The sequence below is a fragment of the Marmota marmota genome, unplaced genomic scaffold (assembly GCF_001458135.2).
Source record: "Marmota marmota marmota unplaced genomic scaffold, marMar, whole genome shotgun sequence".
NCBI lineage: Eukaryota > Metazoa > Chordata > Mammalia > Rodentia > Sciuridae > Marmota > Marmota marmota.
The window spans coordinates 2771744-2789287 of NW_026000241.1; the positions used below are offsets into that span (position 1 = coordinate 2771744).

The window sequence follows — 17544 nt, forward strand, 5'->3', positions numbered from 1 at the left end:
TACTCTTCCTGCCAGAGCCGCCCCCGCCGCTGCTCGGCCTCCCGGCGCGCCAGCCCCAGCGTCTCCCTAGAGCGCCCTCTCCGTCCTGGGCCGGACGAAGAGGGGCGCGCCACAGATTTGGGGACCCCGAATTCGGGGTCAAAGGGCAGTTAGCTCCCCCTTCTCTAGCGGGGCGGAAGAAGTGGTGGAATTCCAGGGAAACCTGGTTTTACAAGGCGTCCAGGCCAGGGCCTGATTAGCCTGGATGCCCAAGTCCGAAATTTGCTTTCCAACCCCCTGGGGGTGTGTGGGTGGGTGACCGAAGTCAGGAACACCAGCGACACTTTTTTTTTTAAACAAAACTTTATTGGTAATAGTTTTCAAATATGTTTACAACAGCACACTGTTCAAGAGGAAGTCTCGTCCTTCGCAGCACACAGGTTGAATGGCCCCCACGCCCACCTGGGGCCCCACCCCAGGCCTGAGAGCTCCTCTGGGTTCAGGGAGAAGTTTTGAGAGGGACAAATACGGAGATAAACGGGGTGGCTCCCCATCTTTCTATTGAGAGAGAAAAGCACAAATCAGACAGAGGGCGGGGAGAAGTGGTGATGGACAGCTGACAGCTAAGCTAGAGGAGGGGCACCCAAGATGGGGGGCGCTGAAGCTGCTGGGTGGATAAGACAGGCAGCCTCTCCCCAGCAACCCTGGCCTTGAACTCTGGGCCTTGTGTGTGGTGGGGGACTTTTCCATGTCCTTTTGTAGGGTTGCCTTCCCAGCTGGGCTGGAAGGAGGCTGGGCATTAAAATCTAGCTGAGAGTAAAATTAAGGAGCTTGGGGTGGGGGCTGCTGCTGGAAGGAGAGACCCTGGGCTTGGGGTTCCCCCTCTATCTTTTTGGGGGACGATTCCTCTTTGGCAGGGAGAGGGGCAGCTGCTTCGTCTGGCTCCCAAAGCTCCAGGGTGAAGAAAGATGTGTTGTTGGGGAAGAGGGGGAGGGCTTGCTACAGAGGCTGGGACCCCAGTAAGGAAGGTTGGCAGAAGCCCCCCTCCCCGCCCCCCTGGGGAAGGGGGTGGGGATGTTAGCAGCTCAGGGCAGAGGTTCAAACCCCAGGTCCTTCCTGTTCAGTCAGTCTGCTTCCCAGCCTCGTTAAAATGGTTTTGGGGAGTGGGAGGGGGACACAAGAAGAGTGGGGACAGAGGAAGGAGGAAGGGAGGCACTGGTGGAACTTAAATAAGATTTTAAATCATATTTTAGAAAAATTCTAGCAAGCAGCCCAATGACATGTCACAAAAAACTGTCCTTCCCAGGCAGGAGGGCCCCACAGAGAAGGCCAGCTCTTCATTCATTTGCCCTTGGTGCCCAGTGCCAGAGGCAGGGTGGGGCTGGGGGACTGGAGTTAAGTTTGGACCCCTCTTTCCTCACCCGGTGCCTGGACACACCAGTAAGACGTGGTCTGCCCGGAGCTGAGAAACTCATTTAAAACTGGCAGAGTGGGCTGGGGTGGAGTTGGACCTGTGGGGGAGGGGCAAGAAGGCAAAGGGAGTGGGGGAGCAGCTGGTGTTTCCATTCCTCCAAATATCTGGGCTTCCTGTTCCCCCTTCCCTGGTGGGTGGGGTGGGGGGTGAAAGTAGATGCAAGGAACTCTGGGGCCCTCTGGCTGTTCAATCCAACCCTCCCACCCCCCACAAAAGAAAAAAAAAAAAAAAAGAAAGACAAGAAAACCCATGGGGGCACAGGCACACCCCTAAAACTCAGCAAACTCCTTGCCACACTTCTCATTGATGGAAACCCGGATCTCTTCCTCCTCATAGTCGTCAAAGTTACTCGTGTCCCCAGGGCCTTTAAACTTTGGTATGAAGGGAGCTTCCACCTGGAGAGGGATCAGAACCACCCAGACCTCAGCAGCCATCACTGTCATCATTACAACAATAAATGAGAATGGCCTAACATTCATGAGATATTTACTTTGACTCAGGTCTGTTCTTAGCTTTATGGTATATGAATTCTTCTTAGCAACCCAAATCTAGAATTATGGCCAACTCACCAAAGGGGAAATTACTTCCCAGAGCAGCATCTCTTGCCCAAGGCCACAGGGTGGCCAAATAACCCCAGGACCCCAGAATTGTATCTCTAGTCTTCCCTGGCTCAAAGCTGCCTAGTGTATACTGATGCTGAACCTGGGGACGATTTTCAAGACTCCCTTCCTTTTCTGTCTCTCCACTGCAGTCATCCCTGGCTCTTGGCTTCCTCCAGAACCCTTGGCATGCCCGGGAGGGGCTCACCTTTCTCTGGTAGATGGCGATCCAGTCAGTCGTGGCAAACCACTTGTGGTTCTTGATGTCGTTGACCCCATTCTTGAGGTTCCCGAAGCGCTTGGTGAGATCCACCTGCAGAAGGTTCCGAAGCAGGTCCTTCAAGTCAGAGCTGAAGTGGGACGGGAACCGTACCTGGAGGGGGGACAGACAGAATGGGGTGTTGAGGTGGAGCCTGAGAGGTCTGGAAAGCTGCTTTCTCCATTCAGCAGTCATGGTAGGCAGAGGCCCCCAAACTTGAGTGCCTGCTGGAATCTTGTGAAAACAGCTCTGGGTCCACTCTGGGGTTTCTGACTTAGATCTGGGTGAAGCTGAGAATCTGCATCGCTAACAAATTCCCTGGCCATGCTGGTGCTGCTGGAGCGGGGACCTCTTCCAGAACCTCTGCTCTTAGGCTAGGGCCATGAGGGTTTCCATTTCAGAGAAGAGGAAACTGAGACTTGGAAGGGTTAAATAGTGACCCCAAGGTCACAGGGAGCAGTGGGAAGGGTGATTCATTCCAGGCCCGTTGGGGTTATATGCTTAGCTGCTGCTTCTGAGCCGTCTCTGTGGGGCTCTTGGGACTTCTGGAAAACTCATGCTTATAAGCAAAACACAGCTACAACTTTTCTGTTTTTTAAGGCCCAGATCAATTTTTCTGGAAGCATTCCCCCCAAGTCTCTGAACTCCACAGCCTTGTATGCAGTCACTGCTTTTATAGCCATAGAACTGACTTCTATTAGCTCCACCTAGGGCTGGAGATACAGCTCAGTGGTAGAATGCTTGTCTTGCATATGTGAGGTAAGGCCTGGGTTCAATTTCCAGTACTGGGCAACAAAACCAAACCAAACCTGACTTCTAGTCCCTGCTCTGCCTCTCTCATGCTGTGTGACCTTAGCCATGACCCTTAACCTCTCTGGGCCAATGCCTGCTTCTCTGATATGGGGCACACATCCCAGGATTATGTGGAGGAGATAACACCGCTGAGGGTGCGTGGGAACTGCAAACCATTACAAAGAAGGGAATTATGCTCATTTCCCCCTCGTCCCCCCTTGGAATCTCTTTGGACTTTTCTTTTTTCCACTCTGGGCCACCATCTTAGCACTTGCTGTTCTGCCTGGTCCTGTCCTTCCCTCTGAGAGATGCTGAATATGCTGCTGGCCCAGAGGAGCTCGGGCTGCGGCCGGGACTCCTTCCAACCTCCAGGAGAGGGAGATGGTGGGTTCCCCAGTCCACAGAGAGGTAAGATGAGGCTCAGAGGGGCAGACTGACTGCTCAAAGTCTCAGAGCCCATAGGTGGAAGGTCACCAGGCCACCACCGCCAGGCCAAACAGCGCGGGAACTCCGAGCCAGCCAGGAGCTCTCTGGTGGGAGACGCTGGGCCAGGCCAGAGGTGGCCAGGGGTGAGCGGAGGGCAGCAGTCGGGTGGAGTCCCTAAACCCTCAGTCCCTCAGCACCCACCACCTTGCCCCCGTCACTCCGGGAGGTGTGATCTCAGGCCACACGTACCCTCCTCCTGAGCCTCAGTTTCTGCATCTCTCCCACAGGGACGACAGGTGCTTCACCTGCTCTGTCGACCTGAGTCAGACAGCTCCAGCATCTCTTACCTGAGCCTCGGGTCACAAGGACTTGGGAAGGAGCTCAGGGGCTCTCTGCCTACGTCATAGGATGGGGCACCCTGGAGGGGTCACGGGCACTCCCTGGGAACCAAACACAGTTGCTCTTCTGCTTTGAAATTTGTGAAAATTCACACTGAGGGACACAACTAGAGGCAGGAAGAGCCTGTGTCCGGGTGGCACGCTCTCTGTGGCTGGAGGATGTGGGGCTCAGGGTTCTGGAAGCCCTTGGGGATCTACTGTGGTGGGCAGGACAGTCAGGCTGCTCCAGGTGCTGGCCTCCGTGTGGCCGGGGTACCAGCTTCACCCCCTGGCCTGACTCGGTGATCTTCTAGCTTACTCTGACAACAAGCAGGGACCAGCACGCGGGTGGGGGGGCCTTCCTGTTTCTTTCGAGGTTAAGCCCCCATGCCTGGCCTCACCTTCCCAGAGACGATTTTCTCGTAGATCTGGATGGGCTGGTCAGCGAAGAAGGGCGGGTAGCCAGCGGCCATCTCATAGATGAGAACCCCGAGGGCCCACCAGTCCACAGCCTTATTGTAACCCTGGAGCAAGAGGGAGGGGGCAGGGGGTGAGGGGAGAAGGGCGGGGACGGGGTGAGGGCTGAGTGGGTCTGGGGGAGGGGGAGGGAGCGCCTACTTTGCTCAGGATAATCTCGGGGGCCAGGTACTCGGGGGTCCCACACAAGGTCCAGGTGCGGCCCTTCACGCGTTTGGCAAAACCGAAGTCTGTCACCTGTGGGCACAAGAACGAGCGGTTGGCTGGGAGGGAGGGTCCAAGTCATGGCCCCCTGAGGCTGCCCCTGGCCCAGCCTGGTGGTCACCTGAATGTAGCCCTGCTGGTCAATGAGGAGGTTCTCCGGCTTCAGGTCCCGGTAGATGAGGTCCAGAGAGTGTAAGTACTCGAACGTCAGGACGATCTGCGCCGCGTAGAATCGGGCATGGGGCTCACTGAGGGGACAAGAGGAAGGAGAGGGGAGGGTGAGCATGATGGCCACGCCCCTACATTGTCCAGCATTGGGTCTGCAGAGCCACCTGCAGAGGAGGACACCCCCAGTTCCGCTATCCAATTGCACATGCAAGGCCAGCACAGAGCAGCGCTCGGGTCCAACCTACGTGGGAGGCTGAGGCGGAAAGATCCCTGGAGCCCAGGAACTTGGGGCGAGCCTGGGCAATATGGAGGGAGACCACAGCTCACCTGAAAAGGGCTGGGGTGCAGCTCAGTGGTGGAGGGCTTGCCTAGCAAGTGAGAGGCCATTTCCAGACACACACACACACACACACACACACACACACAAGAGCAACAGGAGAAGGAACCACAGAATCCCACGGGATCACACACTGGGATGGAATCCTATGGAGGAGTGCGCCCACCCGACCCACCAGGACCAGCCGGGAATGACCTCCACAGCTTGGCTGGTTACAAATGTAACTAACGCAGAAGACAGGGACACACAGAACCCAAACTGCAGGGTGCATGCCCAGAGGGTCCAGACCCAGACAAGACTAATTCATGGGGACTCGAAACCAGAAAGGACAACTGTCTGTCACGGGAGGTGATTTATCAAGAAAGGGATATGAGTGCTGGGTGTGGGGGCACCTGCCTGTAATCCCAGTGGCTTGGGAGGCTGAGGCAGGAGGATCGAGAGTTCAAAGCCAGCCTCAGCAATTTAGTGAGACCCTAAGCAACTTAGCATGACCCTGTCTCAAAAAAAAAAAAAAAAAAAAAAAAAAAATTTAAGAAAGGACTGGGGATGTGGCTCAGTGGTTAAGTGACCCTGGGTTCAATCCCTGGTACAAAAAAAAAAAAGGATATAAGAGCTAGAGGTGTGACTCAGCGGTGGACAGTTTCCAAGGCCCTGGGTTCCACCCCCAGTTTTCAGGGGTAACAAAAGTATTTGATAGTGTTTTAGGTGGAGATCACAAAAATGTATATAATTGTCAAAACTTATGGAATGGAACACTAACAACCTATATGCACATTATTGTATGTGAAACGTATCTATATTTATTCATCAAATAAAATAATAGTATAAATCTTAAAAATCCATGAAATTGCCAACATTTTTTTTTTTCCTTGCTGGGCTTGGTGGCCCATGCCTGTGGTCCCAGTTACTTGAAAGGCTGAGGCAGGAGGACCATTTGTACCCAGGTGTTGCAGACTAGTCAGGGCAACAGAGAGAGGCCCTGTCTCAAAATCATAACCAAAAAACTGTTTTTTTGGTGCTGGGGGCTTCACACAGGGAAGCCTGTGCCCTCGCCCCTGGGCTGCCCTTGCCCCTGGGCTGCGCCCGGCCGGCCTACATTTTGACCCCTAGTTGCCATAACCACTTGCTCGTCTTGCTCTGTGGGAGCCGAAACATCACAGATTCCTCAGCACATTGGAAACAAATCCCCATGGGCGCCAGACACCCCTTCCATGTCCCAGCATGCAGGAGTCCTCTGTGTCCCCAGATGGTTTGGTGGACGGGGCTGTGGGAGCAGCTGCTCACCTGAACCTCCCGATCCGCCGTAGGTGGGAGAACATCTCCCCTCCAGGCACGTACTCCATGACCATGTACAAGTTTGAATTGTCCTGCAGGAGGCAGAGCAGATCAAGACCCCATTTCCAGAGCCCTGGGCCCCTCTAACGCCTCAGTGGCCTTATAGGACAGGTGTTAAAGACATAAAAGGACAACTCGGGCTCCCGGGGAAGAACATTCCAATCCCAGGTGCCCTCTCGGCTGAACCACGCCTTGCCACTCATCCTGCCGGTGAGGAAGAATGGACGACCATTACCCGCCTTACAGAGGGTGGACATGCGGCCAGCTCATGGGTGTAAGGGACCTGGGCAGTGTGCCCCCGCTTGAGGGAGAGGACTTAACTGGGAGCTGGAGTAACTTCCAGGGCTACGGTTTTGTCATCTGTAAAGTTGGACTAAACCAGGCGCAGAAATGCCTGCCTGTCATCCCAGCTACTCAGGAGGCTGAGGCAGGAGGACGGCAAGTTTGAGAACAGTCTTAGCAACTAAATGAGACTGTCTCCAAAAAAAAGGGGGCTGGGGCTGTAGCTCAGTGGCAGAGCGCCCCTGGGTTCATCCCCCACTACTGGGGAAAACAGACAAAGGACAGGCTACAGAATTTCCTCCCAATGAAAATGAGCTGAGCACAGTGGCGTGCACCTGCCGTCTCAGCCCCTAAGGAGGCCAAGACAGGAGGATCACCTAAGTTTGAGGCCAGGCTGGTCAACATAGCAAGGAACCATCTCGTAAAAAACAAAAAGTGATAATCCTTGTTTAAAAAATATTATTGCAAATTTCAAGAGGACAGCAACACAGGGTCACCCAGACCCCTCCGAGCGTGGACTGTGTTATATGGCAAGCTCTTGTCACTGCTGGCTTGTGGTTCAGGACCACGAAGATGGTGCTGAGTGCCCCTTCCAGAGTCCCGCAGCCACAGCTTCTGATGGCTCCCAGAGTAACGCACCAAGGGCCTCGTTCTGGGCTCAAAACTGCCATGACAACCCCAGCGGGTGGGGACTGTTGCAGTTCCTATTTTTTAGCTGAGAAAAATGAGGCTCAGGGGCATGAGGTCCCTTGTGTGGGTCACGGTTGAGGAAGGACAGGGCTGGGAGTTGGTCCCGGGCGGCCAAGGGTAGGTCTGTGCTCCTGACTGTGCACTGGGTGGTGATCTGGAGGGACGGCACCGGGTGGGTGACTTGCCCAAGGTCACTGAACTACAGTCGGCGAGCCCAGGAGCTGAGCTTGGGCCTACCAGAGACCTGGCCTGGTCCTGTCCCCGTGTCTGTCCCTCCTCCAGAAATCCATCTTCCCCAGAAGTGGGCAGCCGTTAGATGTCCTGCTCCCTGGCCCTGGGGGCTGTACTCAGTGGCTGGGACCAGTACAAGAACCTGGCTGGGGGCCCACCTTGAAGGAGAACTCGAGTTTGACCAGGAACGGGAAGGTGACTGCTTGCAAGATGCGCTTCTCATTCAGGGTGTGTTCGATCTGTTTCAGCTTCACCACCTGCGGGCAGAAGAGGTGGGTGGAGGAGCCATGAGAGGGGCCTGGTTGCCGGGCACGATGGCGCACACCTGTCGTCCCAGAGGCTCTGGAGGCTGAGCAGGAGGATCACGAGTTCAAAGCCAGCCTCAGCAACTTAGCGAGGCCCTAAGCAGCTCAGTGAGCCCCTGTCTCTAAATAAAATTCAAAATAGGGCTGGGGAGGTGGCTCAGTGGTCGAGTGCCCCTGAGTTCAATCCCTGGTACCAAAAACAAACAGAGAGAAAGGAGCCTCGGGCCCAGGCACTGTGCCTGGGACTAGGGAAGCCAGAGCTGGGCTGCTTCCTTCAGCCAGGACCACTGGAGTGCCCGTGGCCTGCTAGGCCCCAGGCTGGGTACTGAGGACACAGCGAGGAGGAGGCCAGAGGCTGCACAGAGACCAGAGCAAAAAACACAGGAGTCACAGCCCCATGGCCTAGAGGGCTCCACTGTGTGTGGAAGCTTGGGCTGTGGATACCCAGATAAGGCCTCTGGTACAGTCTGAGGAGAGGGTGAATCAGAGAGGGCTTCCTGGAGGAAGGGGCAGCTTGGCTGAAACTGGAAAGACAGACAGGCATGGCTGCAGGGGTGGGGAGTTTAGAAATGGCCCTCTCTAGGTTGAGAACGCCACTGCAGAGCGGGATTTTCCCATTTTTTAAGAAAATCTTCTTTGGCTTTGGCTAAGAACTCTTTCACTGAAAGGAAGAGAGGGGAGGGTTAGATGGAGACTCTGGCCTGGTGGGGGGGGGGGCGGATCGGGTTACCTTTGGGATATGTCCATTTGTGGAAAGTGAGGTGCACCTTCTTAAAGCCAGAGCCTGACCTTGTCCCAGGACCTCTGAGCACCCGGGTCTGAGCTTGAAGGCAACTTTTGGGGATCCTGAAATGGGCTGGGGCCTGGGTACCCCCTACCACAGAGAAGTGGGAACCTGCTTCCAGTCCATCCAAAATGGGCACAGGGAGACTCAGGGGTTGCACCTAGGGGACAGGGAGAAACGCCAGGGCCAGCTCACCCCTGCCTGCCCCAGTTCTGACCAGCATTCCTTGGCCAGGGACGACGCCAGCCAGCCGAGGTATTTATAGCCTTTGGGTCTGGCTGCTCCTCTGGCCCCTTCTCTGGGGAGGCCGGGCCTGGGGTGGAGGCCTCTGAGGCTCGGGTAGCAGGCGTCCTTGGGGGGCTCAGCTGTCACCTTGGCCCCCAGCTGGCCCTGTACCTGTCTTTGCCAATCGTGGGGCCTTAGTCCAGTGTTGGTTCAGAGGAAGGCTTACTGGATGCCCCCGCAATGGTTCATAGTACCCTGAGGCCAACATCACATCCGCCCAACAGACACCTCCCTGGTGGACCCCTGCGCCGGCTGTCTTGTCTTACTCTCTCATTCGACTCACTCCACAATCCTTCTTTTATCCATTTTCCCACTTAACGGCCTAGGACACTGAGGCTTGAACTGCTCCCCTAATGACCGAGAGGCAACCCAGCCAAGCGGTTAAGGGCCAGGACTTGTGGATGAGACTGGGTCCAGATGCCTGCCTGGTCCCTGAAGAGCTGTGTGATTTTGGACAACTACTTCACTTCTCTAGGCCTCAGTCTTCCTCATCTGTAAAGTGGGAATAATAAGGGGCTGGGGTGGTGGCTCAGTGGTAGAGCCCTTGCCTGGCACATGTGAGGCACTGGGTCGACCCTCAGCACCACATAAAAATAAATAAACAAATAAGATAAAGGTATTGTGTCCATCTACAACTAAAATTAAAAAAAACAATTGGAATAACAAGAGCCATGAGCCCGCAGGATGGCTGTGAAGAGTGGCGACTGGGCAGTGGCCAGCATTGGGGGGCGGTTCATGCCAGGAAAATGTCATCTACAATTTTTTGAAGTATTTTTGAAATGTGGGTAGAAAATACAGGGAGATTCATTGAAAGTTCAAATCTTTTAAAGAAATGATGTCTGCCAGAGGCGGTGTATGCAATTTGGGAGGCTGAGGCAGGAGTATCGCAAGTTCGTGGCCAGCCTCAGAACTCAGCGAAGACCTAAGCAACTCAGCGAGAACCTGTCTCAAAATAAAAAGTCAAAAGGGCTGGGGATGTGGCTTAGTGGTGGAGTGCCTCTGGGCTAAATCCCCCACCCCAACTGGAAAAATAAAGAAATGATGTCTGGCTGTGTTGCCCAGGCTGGTTTCGAACTCTTGGGCTCACGTGATCTTCCTGCCTCATCCTCCCAAATAGCTGGGACTCCAGGCACATGCCACCAGACCTGGCTGAGTGCTCAGATCCCCACCGCACAGCTTGATGGATTCTGACCTTATAGATTCACCCTGGGACCACTGTGCAGGGCCCGGCACTGTTCTCTATGTGCCAGACTTGAACTGAATGTTTTTCTTTCTTTCTTTCTTTTTTTAAAAAATATTTAAAAATTTTTTGGCATGGGGGATTGACCTCAGGGGTGCTTTACCACTGAGTTACATCCCCCAGGGTCTCACTAAGCTGTTGAGGCTGGTCCCAAACCGGTGATCCTCCTGCCTCAGCCTCCCAAGTCGCTAGGATTACAGATATGTGCCACCACACCTGGCTAAGTAGTTTTCTTTTTTTCCTTTTCTTTTTTTGGAACTGGGGATCAAACCCAGGGCTTTGTGAATGGGAGGCTAGTGCTTTTCTGGTGAGCTACACCCCAGCCCTGGCTAAGTGTTTTTGATGCTAAAAATCTGACTTTGCCAGGTCAAAGTTGCTCTTCTTCCCACTGTACAGATGAGAAGATCGATCAGTCCTGAGATCATCTGTCTGACCCACTGCCATGAGACTATCTGCTTTACTACCAACTCAGACACTGGATTACTGGGTACAGAGGTGTCCTCAACCTAAGGGGCCCTACAGTCCTGCTCTTTGACCTTGCTTGTCATCTGCCTCCTAGCACATGGCCTGCTGAGTAGCCACCATTCCCCACTGTCCCCAAGACTCTCCAACAGTATTCAGAGAGAAAAGCCCTTCATGGGACTAGAAGAATGGTGGCTAGAGTGGAGCCTGCCAGCTAGGAAGACCCTGCAAAAGGCGAGTGGGCCGAGATGGGCGGGCAGTGAATGGCTATAGCCCCTAGGCTCTGCCTGATGGGGCTACAGACCCAAGAGACCTCTCTGAGCCTGGGGGCAGCACACATCTGGTGCTTTCACCAGCACAACCTTTCAGAGACATCATGCCTTCCCTGGAGACCTCTCAACAACCCACAAAGAATTCTGGATTGGAAGCGGGCAGAGGGTGCTGTATTGGGCCTGCACAAGAGAGAGAAGGGCTGGGCTGGGGTCCTGCTTCCTGCTCCCAGCCATCCCTGGGCTTCCCCAACTCGGTGGCTCTGGCTGCTGCTAGTGTCCTGCTGTGGGGCTCCATGAGCTGCTTGGCCCACCTTCTTTGGCATCCTGAAGCCTGGGAGGGCCTGGGCTGTTTCCTCTCTGTGCCACCGGGCCCTGTTGGCTCGTCAGGCTTGGGGACAGGTATGAGGGGTCAATGCCAGGAGGAGCAGGGAGATAAGAGGGTTCATGGAGCTGGGCCTCAGACAGAAACCCCCACACTCACCTCTGCTTCCTGTTTTTCCTGGCACAGGATGGCATAGGGGCTGGATGGGATAGGGTGACCTGGGGCCCATCGGGCCTGGTCAGGGAGGCTCAGGGTGCTGGCTGCGGCTTAGGTCCTTGGAAGCTGTGACGCAGGTAGCCCAGGAAACGGAGAACCAGGTGGGCCCAGAGGAGCAGCTGCAGCCACAACTGGAAGGTGATCTCTGAGCCCCCACCCTGGCTGCTGCTGGACCCCAGATCCATCCTAGGCTTCCCTGGTCTCTCCTTGGAATCCTCCCTTTGCTGGGGAACCAGGAAAATGCAGAGCCTCTGAGCTGGCTTCCTTGGGAAGGCCTCAGGGGACCAGGGAGGAGGAGCTGGTTGCCACGGAGGCATTTAAAGGTACCTGCTCCAGGCTGGCCGAGGTCTGCAGAGGCTCTCCTTGGCAGGAGGAGGTGGGAAGATTCTCCCGAGGGTGTCCCTCTGGCCGGCCTGCTTGTCCTGGGGCGGGGTGTTAAAGCTAACTTCCCCTTCTAGGGACTTTCACTGCTCCCGAGATGCCAGGCCCTGCCTCCCCGGGTGGGTACGAGACTGACTGGAAGCAGGCAATCAATGTGCCCAGAGCAGGGCCCACTGGGCAGAGGGGAAGGAGTTAAGGCCCTGGCTTAAGCAACAGGCAGAGACTCCCTGGGGGCTGAAGGAGCCCCAGAGCTTGTTAACTAGCTGGAAGAACAGCTGGAGAGAAAGGTGGAGGGAGGCAGGAGTCACCCTATCTCCTCCCGAGTTCCCTTTCAATGTGAAGCCCCCAAGTCCTGCTACCCCCCAAGAAAGAAATGGGCACATCTGGTTCTTTGTCTTGTTCCTATGTGGGGGCGGAGAGGGGAACAGCATCCCGGGCTGTCCTTGGCCTCTGTCAAACCTTGCCCTGTGCTTGGCTCTGCTCAGGGCCATGAAAGTCCAAACCGGAAATGAATGGCTAAACCCTGGGGTGGGGGAGGGGAAGCAGCCTTGACCATCTTCCCCCTCCTTTGCAGATCCCCAAAGCAGCGGAGGGTCAGTGGCAGGCTCCCTGCGGGTACCCCACACTCTGTTCCCTGCTGGTGACAGGAAGTGGCTTAGGTGGGTAACCTAGCTGGCTGCTGCCTCGCCCACCCCTCCCACACTGGGGGCAGTGGTGGGTGCCACCGCCTCCGCTCTGGTCGGGATTTGCTTTGGACTCACAGAGAAAAACCCAGGTACCCCTTGAAAAGCCAGGGCCACAGCAAGAGGCAGAAATCTAGAAATCTGTCCTGGGTTTGAATCTGTCCCGGGCAGTTACAACAGCAGAACATCAAACTGAGCAAGGGAGCAGGAATCCCGCGGAAGGAGCCCACCTTGGGGCCCTCTCTCCCCAAGACAGTAACCTCCGCCCTTCTCCACTTCGATACCTGGCAGTCCTGGGGTCTCTGGGGCAGGTGCCCAACCTGGGCGGGAGCCCCAATACAGGCCTAATCCTCCTGGATCCCCTGCTCTGGGCTGTACCACCTTCTACTCTGGACTGGACCTAGCCCCATTCTGAGCTGGACCCTCCATCCTGGACTAGATGATCCCCGAGTCTCTGTTGGACCCCAACATTGAGCTGGACCAATCTTCACCTGAACCGAATCCCAACACTCGGCTGGCTGCCCCACTGTCTCAGTCTGAGTTGGACCCCCACTCTGGGGGGACCATCCCCTCTTCTGAATTAGGCCATTCATACCCCCTGCTCTTCCCCAAGCCCCACAGCCCAAGGAGGTTAGTAAGGGAGGGGTTTCCAGGACAGCCAGGGTCTACACACTGCTTTCCACCTGCGCCCCCACACCCAACTGCATCCCCTCCTTGACTTGGGGCAGAGCGCTTAGGAAGTTGCTATAGCAACAGACTCAGCCTCACCATCGTTGGAGTTGGAAGCCATCACTCAGTCTTCCTCTCAGGGCACTAGGACTACGGTGGCTGGGAAGGCTCAGGAGACCTGCCTTACCAGCTTGGCTGCCCATCCCTAGAGCCCTGCCTGGAGAGGGAGACAAGGAGTTGGGGGTGGGGATAGGAGCAGGAAGAAACCCAATCTGGAGGCCAGTGGGTACAGGGAAAGGGTAGATAGAACCCTCTGAATTGCTATTGGCCCAATTGGGCTAAAGGCAAAGCTGTCTTGGCAGAACCTCCTTGGCACCCATACAACTGCCAATGCACAAAAGATTTCTGACCCTCTTGAGCCTCTGTAGGATGTTAGAGGGCAACAGTTCTTCCCATCCAGGGACCTCCTGTGTGTATCTTTCTTTCAGTGCCTGGATTCCCTTGTCTCTGGAGGTCTGGGAAGCTTCTCCTTCCCTGTAGGCCAACTCCCAGGGGTGTCTTCCAGCCAGTGTCAGCTCAGACCTGAGCCCCACTTGGCTGTCTGTCCTGGAAGCCTCCTGGGGTTCTGCCCTCTCAATTCCTTCAGCCCTCAGCTTTTCACCCTGGCCCCTGCCAATGACTTCGTCATCTTTGGGTGCAGATTTCCCCCATCCCACTCCACCTGATGCCATTCTACAGCTTTACCCTCTTGTCTTGGCACAGAGATGGCACACAGGGGGCACAGGATGCCTAATTAGTACCTACTAAGGCTGGGCATCTTCCTAACCCAAGCTGGGCTGGCATCTGCCAGATGAAATGCAGGTGCCCTCTGCAGAATGGCTTGGCTACTGCCCCCGCCCCAGCCCCACCCTGGTTATAAGAGGGCAAATTTTGTGTAACTCCATCCTTTCAGAATCAAAGTGTCTTGAAGCAGAGAGGAGCTTGCTTCCTCATTGAGTTCCTTCTCTGGGAGGATACACGGCTTCAGCCTGTTTTCCAAAGCGTGCCATGGTCCCACTGGCAGAACATGAAATTATTTTAGAGATGTTTCATTTATCTAGTTACATTGTTTTTTAATGTGTATCAAAGAGAATGTAACTGGCATAGCAATTCTATGATTTCATTTATATTATTCCCTAGGATAGGACCATAGCTTACCTCTGAGCAGAAATGAGTAAATGTTTTATTTTATTTTATTTGAGATGGGGTCTTGCTATGTTGCCCAGGCTGGTCTGAACTCCTCAACTCAAGTGATTCTCTCACCTCAGTGTCCTTAGTAGCTGGGACTACAGGTGGGTGCCCCTATGCCTGGCTTTTATTATTTTAGATTAAGAAAATATACACAGGGGGGGCTGGGGTTGTGGCTCAGTGGTAGAGCGCTTGCTTCGCACGCATGAGGCCCTGGGTTCGATCCTCAGTACCACATAAAAACAAATAAATAAAAAATAAAGATAAAATAAAAGTACATCTCGTTTAAAAAAAGTATATACAGTATGCAAATAGAATAAAAATCTGGGGGGTCAGTTTAAGAATGTCAGTTGGCACCTGGGTGTACGGCATATACCTGTAATCCCACAACTCGGAAAGCTGAGGCAGGAGGATCACAAGTTTGAGGCCAACCTTAGCAACTACTAAGTGAAGCCCTAAGCAACTTAGTGAGACCCTATCTCAAAATAAAAAAAAAAAAATTTAAAAAGGGCAGAGGAGGGCTGGGGCTGAGGCTCAGAGATAGAGCATGCGCCTAGCATGCATGAGGCACTGGGTTCGATCCTCAGCACCATATAGAGTAAAATAAAGACATTGTGCCCACCTCTAACTAAAAAATAAATATTTAAAAAAAGGCAGGAACTGCTGGGGGTATAGCTCAGTTGGTAGAGTGCTTGTCTTGCATGCACAAAGCCCTGGGTTCAATCCCCAGCACCACAAAAAAAAGGGGGGCAGGGGATGTGGCTCAGTGGTTAAGCACCCTTGGGATCAATCTCTATCTAGCACCAAAAAAGAAGAGCCAGGCATGGTGGCACATTCCTATAATCCCAGCAACTCAGAAACTGAGGCAGGAGAATAGCAAGTTCAAGGCCAGCCTAGGCAACTTAATGAGACCCTGTCTCATAAAAGACAATTTTTTAAAATTAAAAAACAAATGAGGGGCTGGGGCTGTGGCTCAGCAGTAGCGCATTTGCCTGGCATATGTGAGGCACTGGGTTCGATTCTCAACACCACATATAAATAAATAAAGGTTTATCAACAACTAAAAAAAATATTTTTTAAAAAATGGGAAAATTCTGGGGTCCAGGAAGATTGCTGGTAGATAGATCTGGATGTGAATCCTGTCCCCATGATGTAGTCCACGTCAAACTCAGATGGCTCATTTGGGAAATTCGAATAAGAGCCCACTAGGAAAATTACCAGAGCAGATATGTCTATGGAGCCTCCAGCCTGGCATGTCCTAGCTGCCCCATAGAGTGGCTCTATCTCATTGTGATCATTCACTCCTGAGTGTCTGGCCTGCGTGCTGGGAGAATTAGCAGTTCCTTCCGGAGCCTCTGATCTTTTTCTGGGGATCTTTTCCCCTATGTGGCTCCCTATCCGCCCCCCACTGCATGCATTTGGAATGCCTTGAAGGTCTTCCAGGACTATGTCATCTCCCCAACTTTCAACCCAGCCATTGCAATAGATAGCTGCCTGCGTCTACCTTCCACCTCCCAGCCTGCCTCACCTGCTGGGGGCCTGGCTGTCCCCTCTGCCTAGTCCCCTCCAAGCTCATGCCCAGGCTGTTTTTGGACACTGCCCACCTGCTCCTCTGTCATCAAGCACTCAACTACGGGCATTTGTGCTCCTGTCCCCCGCCCATTGGTAACATACCGGGCCTCTTCAAGGCTCCACCACTCAGAATCCTGCCGTCTGACTGTGTGCAGGCAGAAATTCCCAGGCCTTCGTAGCTTTTTCATATTTTTCGGGGGGGAGGCATTCTGGGACTCCGACACTCAGGTTTGAGACCAAGAACTGGGAAGGGCATAGTTGGATGTGGCTTCCTTTTCAGTTTGGAATATTTCTGGGTGACTGGAAGGGGATTCCCAGCTGAGGCCCACTTTTAGGGCTTCAGTGACAACAATTAAGAGCTGGGGGAAATTGGGGAGGGGGTTCAAGGCCATTTCTGATGGCATTTTCAAACACAGAAATCTTTCTGTCTCTCAAGATGGGAAAGGCCAACATAGCTGAGGTCTAGGGAGTAGGAAAAGCCTCCTCTGAGCCCTGGTCTATAGAGAATCCATTTGTCCCTTGGCAAAGCAAATCACTAGATGTCACTCATTACTCTCCTTGACTACCTCCCCCCCTCCCCAAGTCCTCTTTCTGATCATCCCAGTTCAAGGCGAGTGAGCCTCACCAACCCGACACTTCATTCCCAGTCAGGAGCCAGGAACAGGTGAAGAAGCCCCGGGGACTAGGTGAGTGAGGAGCCTCGGTTGTGAAACACCATTTATTGAGAGGCCCACCAAGGAGCATACAGCCCACAGCAGGGTAGGAGATGGGAGGGGGCTATGCGGACACCCCCCACCCCCAATCCAGGAAAGAGGAGCAATGGATCCTAGCAAGAGCAGCTCAAACTTGGCTTTGGAAGCATTGGCGCTCCCAAAAGACATTCTCTAGGTTCATAAACAGTCTGCTACCCCAGCCAGGGACAGACGCTTGCTTGGAGGAGGGAGTACAAGCAGAGTCTAAGTGACAGGATGCAAGAGGGACAGAGGGACCCAGAAAGATCTTGTCCCCCATGCCAAGTGACACAGAAGGGAAAAACAATGCTGGAGGTGGCACTGGGAAATGCTCAAAGGCGGGGGGTAGGGTGGGCCTAGGGGGGACTGTGGATAAGGTGAAGAGGGGAAGGGCAGGAGAAAGATGGCGGGGGCTGGAAGGGGGAGGGGTGTGGTCATCAAGTGGCCAAGGCCCCTGCGGGGTGGAGGCAGACCCCACAGCACTCCCGCACTGGTAGAGGCCTGGGTAAGGGTCAGGCAGTGGCTCCCATATGTGAGGGAGGTGAGTGAGGAAGTCGGGGGGATTAGAATCTGGGGAGAGGGGTCAGGAAAGGAGGGGGTGGGGTGATGACAGGGACCCATGTGGGGCCCCAGCGGTCATACGTGCCATGGTTGGCAGTGACAGCTGGGTGGGGGGGGCAGAGACTTTGCAGTGGGGGCGGCCGGCCAGTTGCAAAAGGGCTTCGTACGGAGGTGGAGGTAGGGGCCCCCTATGCCAGGCTTTCA

At 54.4% G+C, this 17544-nt stretch overlaps 1 protein-coding gene across 1 annotated transcript; it reads right to left on the reverse strand.

The window, feature by feature from the left end:
* Positions 1 to 323: 323 nt before the first annotated feature.
* Positions 324 to 13385, reverse strand: Prkaca (protein kinase cAMP-activated catalytic subunit alpha). The gene is made up of 9 exons (XM_048795343.1): positions 13349 to 13385; positions 8541 to 8596; positions 7789 to 7971; positions 6377 to 6459; positions 4709 to 4835; positions 4525 to 4620; positions 4308 to 4430; positions 2261 to 2425; positions 324 to 1848 (listed from the first exon to the last, which is right to left on the reverse strand). Exons 1-9 carry the CDS (start codon positions 13368 to 13370, stop codon positions 1723 to 1725), a joined length of 981 nt encoding a protein of 326 aa, XP_048651300.1. The 5' UTR covers positions 13371 to 13385; the 3' UTR covers positions 324 to 1722.
* Between the last annotated feature and the right edge of the window lie 4159 nt (positions 13386 to 17544).